The following is an 11,758-nucleotide window of genomic DNA, read 5'->3' as shown; positions in this document are numbered from 1 at the left end:
ACAACTTGGTGCCCAACGGATGTGCCACCCTCAGCCTCCTGTCCCTAGAGGCTTTCAGAACCCGAACAAGATCTCTTCCCAACACTGGACCTCCCAGCCTGGGATGGAGTGTGTAATTCAAGTCTCCTGTGACACCATTGTTCCTTTCTTACTCACCTGCTGTCCATCTAGACAAAGAACACTCAGTTCTACAGAGGTTTTGGAAACTGCTTGAGTTGTGCTTGCCAGTCTTTGGTCCCGGTTCCCTTCTCAGGGACAGGGTAGGCAGAAAGGCTGAGGAGAGAAGAGATCTCATAAGTGGTCAGTCAGTGGCTAAGTTTTGTTCCTCCTCTCCTCCTTCCAGAGGGTTGAAAAGATCTTTCGTGATAGGGAACCCCCCCCTACACACACACACAACAACTTGAGGGGAAAAAAAAACAGAGGTCAGAGAAAGAAGAGACTGGGTAGCTTGTTTAGTTCATAGAGCACTTGTCCACCTACCGTGCAGGAAGCCCTGGGGACCTGATCCCTAGCACCACATCTCCAGCATGTTTGTGCTCTCAGCGTGTCAGAAGTGGGAAGCAGCATATTTGAGGTTATTCCAGCTACAAGTCAAGTTCAAGGCAAGCTTGGCTAAAGTGAGAGTCTGTCTCCATTTTTTGAAAGGAGGAGGAAGAGAAAGAGGAGGGGGTGGATGCTTTTTATGATGAGGATTTTTTTTTTTTCCGAGACAGTGTTTCTCTGTGTACATTCGCTGTCCTGGATTCACTTTGTAGTCCAGGCTGGCTTTGAACTCACAGAGATCTGCCTGCCTCTGTCTCCCAAAGTGCTGGGATTACAGGCATCTGCCACTGCACCTGGCAAAGAGGAATTTTTGAGCTCATAGGCACTACCATGAACATATGTGCATATAAGGTGTGGTGTCCTTGTGGTACCCTGGCAAACAAGGCTCAGCACAGTGCAGTGTCTGCCAGGTGCTCAGCCAAATGGCTGCTGAGTAAAGAAACTAACAGAGGCATGCAAAAACTTATATATAAGTGTGTGTGTGTGTGTGTGTGTGTGTGTGTGTGTGTGTTTCTTTTGTTTGTTTGTTTTTGTTTTTGTTTTTGTTTCCAAGACAGGGCTTCTCTGTGTAGCCTTGGCTGTCCTGGACTCGCTTTATAGACCAGGCTGGCCTCAAACTCACAGAGATCCGCCTGCCTCTGCCTCCCAAGTGCTGGGATTAAAGGTGTGCGCCACCACGCCAGGCATAACATTGAATTTAAACAACACTTACTTTTATGTATATGTATGTATCTGTGTGAGTGTATGTGACATGTGTTCAGGGGTCCTTAGAGGCCAGAAGAAGGTTGACTCCCCTGGAATTGGAGTTCCAGCCTGTTAAACTTGGGAACAGAACTCAGGTCCCCTGAAAGAGCAATAACTGCCCTTTCCTGGGACATCAGCTCTCCATCTTGATCAGGAAACTCTGACCCTCCTGTCTCCGCTTGAGTGCTGGGCTTATGAGTATGAGCCATCTGTCTAGTCTCTCCATGCTTCTTAATGGGTGACACTTAATGTGCACTAGAAGGGCCAGTGGGGCTGGGGAAAGGCCAGGAAACGGGGTAGTAAGTTACAGTTAGATAAAAAGAAGATGTTCTAAAGCTGAGCATGGGGTGCATGCCTGTAATCCCAGCACTTGGGGGGGAAGGCAAGAACATCAGGAGTTCAAGATTCTCCTCAAGGGCAGGTGGGAGGTCAACCATGGCTATATGAGACCTTCTGTTAAAAAAAAAAAACATTAACCAAAACATACAGCATTGCATTTCAGTAGTACAGCTTTTCTCTAACATACAACAGGCTCTGGGTTCAATCCCAGCACTGCCTCCCCAAAAGTTCTGGTGTGTTATTATGCAGTCATGTTATCTCAGATAGTAATAATGCACTGTACCTTTCATAAAGATAAACAATTATTTTGGATGTTCTCACCGTAATAGAATGATAAACCGTTGAAATGGATCATTGAAAATGTGCATGTGTTTACCTGAATTTATACAATGTATACGTGCATCAAAACATCATGGTACCCCATTCCTCTACTTAGATCTTAACTACCCCCTAAAGGCCAATACACTAAAGGTTTGATCCCCAACTTGGCACCACTGAAAAGTGGTAAAAGAGAAAATTCAAGAATCAGAGCCTCATTAGAGATCATTCTGTGACAGGAGTATGTGGGATCCAGGGCTCATCTTTTACTCTCTATTCCTCTCCAGTTCTCTATTAGATGAACAATTTTTCTGCAATAAGCCTTAACGTAAGAGGATCTGGAGTAAAACTTCAATCCCAGGAGTTCACATGATGGAAGGAGAGAACAGACTCCTGCAAGTTGTCCTCTGATCTCCACATATGCACTGTGGCATACTCCTGCCCCCCTCTCCAAAAGAAAGAAAGAAAGAAAGAGAGAGAGAGAGAGAGAGAGAGAGAGAGAGAGAGAGAGAGAGAGAGAGAGAATTTAACAGAAATAAACAAACAAAAACACGAACAAACAAAACAAAAAGGAGTGATTTAGGGTAACTGGAGAGTAGATAATGGTAGAAAAACAGGTTAAAGAGTGATGGAACTAGCCGGGCGTGGTGGCGCACGCCTTTAATCCCAGCACTCAGGAGCCAGAGGCAGGTGGATCTCTGTTCTACAAAGCAAGTTCTAGGACAGCCAGGGCTACACAGAGAAACCTTGTCTCAGAAAAAAAAAAGAAAGAAAGAAAGAAAGAAAGAAAAAAGAAAAAAAAAAAGAAAAGAAAAGAAAATCAAGCCGGGTTTGGTGATGTGGAGAGTAATGTCAACCTAGGAACTCTTTTGACACCGGAAGGGACAACATCAAGTAGGAAAGTACAGCTTAGAGGGGAAATACAAACATGAAATCATTGATGTGTATACATGGGATTTAAGTCCATGAGATTACATACAGGGAGAATAGAGAAGGTTGGAGACTAATTTCTGGAAAATACCAATACTTGGAAGTGGGAACGGGAGCAAAGACAAAGCTGAGCGGATAGAACGAATTGCATGTGTGAGGCCTTGGGGTCTACCTCCGGTGCCACCAAAATGAAGGGACACGAAGTAGAAGTGGGAGAGAGTTTCAAGAAGAAAGTAACAGTCAACAGAACTGATTGCTGTGGGAAAGCCCAGGAGGTCTGGGTTGGGACTCAGTGCTTTCCTAGCCTGAGAGAGTCCTTGGGGCTCCACAGCCAGAAACACACACACACACACACACACACACACACACACACACACACACACACACACACACACGGATGGGGGGATGGGGTCAATGAAGATAAAAAAGTATCCATAAAATAAAATCCCAGCTTCTCGGAGGTCTTTCAGATCAGCAACAGCTATTTCAGAGATGGGCTGGTAGCCCCCAAACCCAGTAAGTGTGTTGAAGAGTGACTGGGACGTGAAAAAAGAGATTCAGCACACACAATCGGCTGCGAGTTTGTAGGGCTCAGAGTTTCTTTAAAGACACTGCGAGGGCAGAACACGCGCGTACATTTCAGTGTACTTGGGAAAGGTCCAGGTGATAGGCAGTGATTGACTGCACCCAGTAGCGAGCCAGTAAATATTTAATAGCTAGCTCACCAAAAACAAAACAAAACAAAACAAAACAAAACAAAACAAAAAGACACCAACGAGCCCACTTCTGCGTCACTTGCTGATTTCCATGGTGTAAATACTCTCACCGAGACTGATTTCAAGTTATCAATATGACATCTTGGGCTTGGCAAGCAGGTAAAAGCACACTGCGCGTGGCTGGCAGCAGAAAGGAGGATTGGGATGTTCAGTTGCTGGCCAGCTGTAGCTCTTCAGTCTTGTGAATTGCCCGTATGTGCCTTTTGCCTACTTTTACACTGAAATGCTTGTCTTTCTCTTGTTAACTCCTATGATGCCTTTCCATGTGGATTAGCATACGCAGTCATTAATTTTGTTCCTATTCTGTGTAAAGAGACTGAAATATTTATATGCCCAAATCTATCACCATTACGCTCAAAGATTTTTGCCCCCTGGTATTGTATTTTTTTTTTGTAAACTATTAAATTAGTACTCTGCTTTGATTAGTGTGTATTTGGCTAACTAAATATTTCCGATTCCCCCCCTCCCTCCTTCACTCTCCAGAAAAATCTCATGTATTCCAGTTGACTCTGAATTCCCTACATAGCTGAGGATGACCTTGCATTTTTAGTCTCTCCTGCCTCTACCTCCCAAGTGTAAAAGTAATTTCATTCTCCTCGCTCAGTTGTTATCTGGGAGGCTTACTGCCTCCTTCTGCTGGCCTAGGCCTACTCCTGGAAGCTTCTAGCCTCCACACAATCTAACCTAGGCCTACAATGTTTTCAGCCTCTGAGACTTACTGCTGAATAAGCTCACCCTTACTTGTTCTTTCTGAGCTCTGGGCTGGATGGTTCAGCTCAGCTGTTCTGGCTCAAACTCCTCTCCCAGCTGATTGATTTAATATGGCTTCTCTCTTGGACTGGAATTGCTCTGCTTGGCCTCAAACTAACTCAGCGATCTGCTCTAATCTCCTGGCTTCTTCTCATTTTCTCGCTTGTCCCGTCTTTACCTGAGTTCTTTCTCTCTGCAACCCATCTCTCTATTGCTGTCCTGGTAAAACTGCCTCCTCTCTCTCTGAAAAACTGCCTCTTAAGTAGCTTCCCTTTCCTCTGTCTTCTCATGAGAGTTGGGCGAATCCTATTCTGTCAAATCTTCTCTGATTTGTCACCTTTTTCTGCCACTCAACTAGACATCACTTTCAAACATGGGTGCTTCCCTCTAGAAACTAACTTTACCTTTGATTGGGATTAAAGGCATGTACCACCATGCTTGGATCTAAGCTTTTCTTTACCTGATATTTGCTCTATACCAGGCTGGCCTTGAACTCAGATCTGTTTGCCTCTGTCCCCTGGATTAGAGACATGTTTGTATTCCAGCCGGATCACACAGACCTAGATCTTTGGATGTGATCTCTTGCCAGAGCAGCCATGTTCTGAATTAACCTTCCTCTACACCAAGGTGCTGCGATCACACAGATATGTATCAAAATGCCCTGTTTATAATGTGCTGGCATTGAACTCAGGTCTTTATGCAAACTAGGCAAACACTAAATCAAATGTCCTACATCCCTAGTCCCTCAGCTAAGTATTTTAAATATCACAGCGGTGCAGAGAGCACTTTTAAATAGCCTGCTTCCTTCTTTTCAAAGTTGAATTTACATTCATTTCCCCTGATCAGCTATTTTATCTACTACAGCAAGTACACAATAAGTACCTTCGGTCAATTGGTGACTGGTGTCCTTGTTTGTTTTTATGGTCAACCTGCGTATGGTCCTATCTTATGGAAACATTTTTCTCACTTAAAGCCAGTCAGCGTATCAGATAAACTAAGCATCCTCCATGTTGTCATATCATAAAGGGGCCCTCATATGGCCTTTGCGCTGCTGCATGACATGGAGGTTCATCTACCTAAGAATACACTTCTTATTGTGGAACTTGGGGACCTGATGCGCTCAGTTTGTGACACAAGTTGCCAAAGAGCCAAAGCTGCTTCTGGGCATGAGATGGGCTTCCATTACAAATGGTTTCCCAGCCCATCTCAACGTAAGGCCTGTTACTGTCTGTTCAAGTGAGACCAAAGGTCTCATAATAGGATATTCACAAGCCATCCCCTCTCCTGGTTCCCAAAGGCAATGCATCAGCCTTCAGCAGTGATAGCAATAAAAATAGTAGTTCTCAAATCCCGTGTCAGAAAGTAGGGATTTAAATAAACTGCCATGGCATAAGGTTGGGTGGGTAGGGAAGGTGCAGTGGATCTGTGAGCAAATGGGGGAAGGTAGGTAAATGTTATCAAAATATACTGCACAAAATTTCCGAAGACTGATGACAAAATGTTTTTTAAAAATTTAATTGCTGTGGGTCTGATTATAAATCCAAGCAAAATACCTAAAGTTTTAGGAAAGCTTGCTTAGACAGACTACTCACATTTGCTATTGCAGGTCATCTAATAAAAAATACAAATATGTATGGAATAAATCGTTGATAAAAGATGGCTTATTATCTATTCAATAATGTGTATTGTATGAACAATAATGCAAAAGCATTCCCTAAGAGTTTAATCAACTGTGTGAACTCAACGGGGCACATTTCCAGGCTTACTGTTGGCCATTGATCAGTATTGATTGACCCAATAATATGAATAGGACACTGGTATTTAACAAAATGAACTAGGCCAGTAGGAGCTATTTAGTCTGGCCCTATCTCATGATGAGTCCCATTGACAGATTGGTGATAGAGGCTTCGGTTTTGACAATTTTAAGAAAGTGAGGTGCTCCTGGGCACTGTAACTGAACTTTAGCTACTTTGTGGGTTCTCCTTTCTTCCACCATTCTCCACCCCTTTTCTTTTTCCCTTGCAATCCTCTAACACTAGATATAAGAGGGGAAAAAAGGATGGAGAGGAAAGGAATGAAATCCCTGAATAAAGTCAGGGGTGAGAAAGGGGGTCAAAGTTATCTTTAGGCTGCTTCTTGCTGGTTAGTTCCTTGGGGCAAGTTTGATATTTGCTGTCAGGGTATCTAATTTCTTCTTGGTTTTCTTCTTTGTGCACCACTACTTAACAAACTGCAACCAACTCCCTCTGAGCCACCAACAACCACCCAACCACCCACCTATTGGGGGCTCTAGCACTTATATATCCTATGAAAAACCCTCAGAATTCCAAATATCACACAATCACAGAAACTATCTGCATCTGGCAAAATCATGCCTGTGCTAGACTTCGAAGCAAATTATAGTCATCTGCTGTGAAGCAGTCCCTTATCCCCACACCTGGGATTAAAATGAAAACATATTCTTACAATATTTCTGAGGTTTTTGTTTTGTTTTGTTTTACCTTTTCTAAGACAAGGGTTCTCTGTGTAGCCTTGGCTGTCCTAGACTCACTCTGTAGATCAGGCTAGCCTCGAACTCACATAGATCCACCTGCCTCTGCCTCCCCAAGTGCTGGGATTAAAGGCATGTGCCACCCCGTCCGGTTCATGTCTGGTTCATGTCTGTGTGTGTGTGTGTGTGTGTGGTTTTTTTTTTAAAAGAAACCAACATTTCAAAATCTCACTACAGGGCACTAGTGGCACACATCCTTAGTCCCAGGACTTGGGAGATCAGAGCAGGAAGATCTCTGTGAGTTCAAGGCCAGCCTGGTCTACAGAGTGAGTTCCAGGACAGCCAAGGCTACACAGAGAAACCTTATCTCGAAAACAAAATAAAACAAACAAACAAAAGACAGGGGTTGGTACAGAGACGGTTCAGCAGCTAAGAGCACTTGCTGCTGCTATAACAGAGCCTCATCCACCTATGCCATCACTGTCTTATACTCAGGTGGGCCTCTACACTCTACCATGATTGCCACACAAAAGACAGAACAGTCAAATGTGCCAGACCTCTGCTAGGCATGGCACATCCTGAGGCTGGCTTTGTCCCTGCTGTTATGACTCCAGTCTTTTGGGCTTGTGAGTTCCTGGCTCTGTACATCTAACCTAAAGTGAGATTTTCCCCCCTCCAGCCCTGAGCTCTCAGAACCCCATGGTCTAAACCCTCTTTTGTACCCTTCCCAACCCCCCCAACCCCCCACCCAGCCATACTCAGAGAAGAGAATCCTCATGTGACCATGACTTATTTCCCACCAAATAGTGCACAGCATTCTTCAAAGCCTATGAATGCACTGGGCACAAGTCAGCCCCTCAATAGGAGATGAGAGACTCCAAGTCGCCATCTGCCTAATCCACATGGCCAGTTGGAGTCGGCGCTTCTCTGAACGAATCAGCAGAGCTCTTGTTTGCCTCCTGTTGTTTCAAGTTCAGTGTGTTCGGGTATATTGTCACTTTCATGAGCAAACACAACATCGGAAATCACCTGAGGGCTAGCAAGTTGGATTGGAGGACTTGTGCCCCTAAAGTCCTTGACTAATGGCTGCAGTTCAGTACATCTTCAGATCTGGTATCAGCCTCTTCCAGGCAACCCGGAAGCTGGTAGCTGGTGGTGGCTAGAGCCTGAGGGCTGAGGAGATGCATGCTCTTTACAGCATCCTCCATCACGTCATGTGGTAAATCAGATTTGCAAAGTTCATGGTCTGAGGCAATGACAGCTGGACCTACCCAGCTTCTCTTGGCTTAAATACTACACTGTTTAAATCCTGCATGCCTTTTGGTGCACATACCCCACCAATAGCAAGTGAACATATTTGACATTTTAATAGCTTCTGTTTGAGTTGGTAGAGCCTATTCATCCATTTACCTATTCCTGTGGCGTGGCATTTTTTAAAAAATGGAATCTGAAGCCAGACCTCTTAGGTTTAAGCCTCATGATAGCTATGTGGCCTTAAGCTTGTTTTCTCATATAATTGAGATGATGATAAGAAGAGAACCTATAGTATAGGATCATACGAAAATTAAATACGTCAAAATCTGTCAGATGTTCAAACAACACTGTTATATAATTAAAAGCTATGTTAATTGGTTTTTCTTATTTTTTTCTTGTTTTTTTTTTTTTAAAGACAGGCTCTCAAGTATCCTAGGCTGGCCTCAAACTTGCAATGCAGCCAAAAGAAAAATAATAATAATAACCTTGCTTCCATCTCCCAAATGCTGAGATTAGAGGCTTGAACTACCATGATCCTGTTTGTGTGGTGCCAGAAATCAAACAGAGGGCTTCACCAGTGCTGGGCAAGAACTTAATCAACTGAGCTACTTTCCAGCCCCATCTGTATGGTTATTAAGCAAATTAGTGAGTTCCCGATATATATAACATGTTCATATCCCTACTAAGTTAACAGGCTGAACCCCAATCCTTATTGTGACAGTATTTGGAGTTGGGATGTTTGGGAGGTAATTAGCTCATGAGGGTGGGGCCTTCCTGAATGGGGCTAGTGTCCTTGAAAGAAGAAACCAGAAGCCTGAGATCTGTAACCAGGAAAGAGGTCAGCAACACAGTTTCACTAGCGGCAATGGGCCAAAGAAGAGATGACAAGATAATGAGGAAAATTCTTATGAGGAATAAAGACGATGGCATACTATACCACCAGCTAAGGAGCAATGCTAGAGCAGTGCATAGGGGGAAACGTGGGGCTCTAAATACATACACTAAAAAGAAAAAGAAAGCTCTCAAATAGCCTAACCTTCCACACCAGGAAACTACAAAAGCGAGGTCAAATGAAACCCGCAGTAGAGGCTGGAAAGATGGTTCTGCAATTAAGGGCACACGCTGCTCGTGTTGAGGATCCATGTCAGGTGACTCACAATCACCTGCAACTCTAGCTCCAGGGGATCCAACAACCTTGTCTATACCTCGTCTGTGGACACTAGGCTTAAGTGTACATCCTTCTACCCCAACACACACATATACACATCATCAAGAGTAAAATAATAGAAGGTTGGAAAGATGGCCCTTCAGTTAAGAGCACTGATACCCAGCATCCGCATAGTGACCCACAACTATCTTTAACTCCTGTTCTCAGAGATCCAACACTGTTCTCACCTCCTCCGGTACCATGTGCACACGTGGTATACATACATGTATACAAGCACAACACTCATATACATAACATAATAAATATTTTTAAAATAATAATTTTTTAAAAATCAACACCAAAGGAAAGAAGACTAGAGTGGAAGTAAAAAAAAAAAAAAAGCAAGCAGAAAAGCAACAGAGAGAATGGATGAAACAGACGGCTGATTCTTCGGGGGGAAAAAATCAAATTGACAAACTTTTTTTTGTTTTTGTTTTGTTGTTGTTTGTTGTTTGTTTTGTTTTTTGAGACAGGGTTTCTTTATATAGCCTTGGCTGTCCTGGACTCCCTTTGTAGACCAGGCTGGCCTCGAACTCACAGCGATCCGCCTGCCTCTGCTTCCCGAGTGCTGGGATTAAAGGCGTGCGCCACCAAGCCCTGCTCGATAATATTTTATAAATTGCTTTTGTTTTGCTTTTTTGAGACAGGTTTTAAGAAGCTCGGGTGAGCCTCAAACTGTCCTTATAGCTTGCCCAAGGATGACCCTGAACTTCTGTTCTTCCTGCCTTTGCCTCCCCATAGCTGGGATTACAGGCTTGAGCCACCGTTACCAGCTCATGCTGTGGGTCCTTCCTAAGGGGGACTGGTTTCATTCTGGGCTGGGGATCAACTCCGGGGCCTCCTTCGTGCTAGGCAAGCGCCTGCAAAGAGAAGCAGCCTTGGCTTTCTTGCATCGACTGTGGTGTGTATGTGTGGCCATGTGAGTGTGGGTGAGTGTGAGTGTGGGTGAGTGTGAGTGTGGGTGAGTGTGAGTGTGGGTGAGTGTGAGTGTGGGTGAGTGTGAGTGTGGGTGAGTGTGAGTGTGGGGGTGAGTGTGAGTGTGGGGGTGAGTGTGGGTGAGTGTGAGTGTGGGTGAGTGTGAGTGGGGGTGAGTGTGAGTGGGGGTGAGTGTGAGTGGGGGTGAGTGTGGGGAAGCCTGACAGTTCTGTCAGGTGATTTCCTTAGATTGTTCATCTTCTTATCTTTTAGACAGGGTCTCTCACTGGACCTGAAACTCATCAGTTTTGGCTAGATTGGTGTTTGAAGGAGCTTGAGGGGTCCACCCTGTCTCCACCTCTCATGACCTCCATCTCCCTGCACGCTGGAGTTCCCAATGCACAGTGCCTCCATCACCCAAGCTTTTTTTGTGTGGGTGCTGGCGATCAGAATTCAAGACCTCTGCTTGTGTGGCAGGCAGTCCACCAACTGAGCCATCTCTCCAAGCTGTTGTGTTTCTCTTGCTAAATGTATCTGTAATGATTTTTTATTAAGGCCTAAAGTTGTTTAAAAGCCCATAATACCCTATAGATTTAAAACAATCTATATCAAAATCAAAGCTACCTTTATTTCTTGAAATTGGAAAGCTGATCTCAAGATTCATATGGCAATTTAAAGGACACAGAATAGTGAAAATGGTTTGTAGAGGGTGCCAAAGGGGCTGAATAGTGCAGGAGCACTTGCTAAGCATATGTTGAACCCTAGATTTGATTCCCAAAAGTGCAAAACATCAAAAAGGAAACCGAAAAAATGCTAATCAAGTGTGGTTGTACATGCCTGTCATCCTAGCACTAGAGAGGTTAAGATAAAAAATGCAGAGAGAGAGAGAGGACTGCTGTGAGTCTGAGGCCAGCCTGGGCTATATAGTTATAAAGCGAATATCAAGGCAATCAGAGCTAACTAGCAAGACCCAGTCTCAAACAAATACTCCAAAAGAAGAAAAATGTATCACATCCAAGGCAAAGTTCGATGCAGCTTGGAGTAAAAAGAGATGCTGCCATATATATATATAGATAGAGAGAGAGAGAGAGAGAGAGAGAGAGAGAGAGAGAGAGAGAGAGAGAGAGGCAGGCAGACAGACACAGACAGAGGTGGGGGCTCATCACAAAGTTACAATAAGATAGTGAGGGGTTAGGAAGAGGGCTCCATGGTTAAGCATTAAAACCACGAAGACTGTAGTTCCAGATCCTCAGAAACCCATGCAAATTCTGGGTAGGGGCATGGAATCCAGCCTGCAATTTCAGCCTCAGAAGATGCAGAGAGGCTCCCCAGAGCAAGCTGGCTAGCAAGACTTTGACTGAGAGATCCCGCCCTAGTGCACAATGTAAAAGAGCATCTAGGATGATTCCTGACATCAACCTTGGGCTCTCACAAGCACACATATGTGTACCTACACACATGCAAACCATGCACATACACACAATGGGAAAA

General features: G+C 44.3%; 1 protein-coding gene across 6 annotated transcripts in view; it reads right to left on the bottom strand.

Annotated features, from left to right (window-relative positions):
• The window catches only part of SEPTIN6 (septin 6), a 140,130-nt gene that overhangs the window by 76,791 nt on the left and 51,581 nt on the right, over positions 1–11,758 (bottom strand). For all 6 annotated transcript variants that reach the window (XM_084789831.1, XM_084789833.1, XM_084789828.1 and 3 more), the window contains exon 2: positions 157–273. In XM_084789831.1, coding sequence (XP_084645957.1) covers positions 157–167 — 11 coding nt within the window. In that variant the 5' untranslated portion in view covers positions 168–273. The remainder of the gene's footprint in view (positions 1–156; positions 274–11,758) is intronic.

Source organism: Acomys minous, assembly GCF_964271855.1.
Source record: "Acomys minous genome assembly, chromosome: 7".
In the NCBI taxonomy this organism is placed as follows: Eukaryota; Metazoa; Chordata; class Mammalia; order Rodentia; family Muridae; genus Acomys; species Acomys minous.
This window is presented reverse-complemented; position numbering and strand designations above follow the sequence as displayed.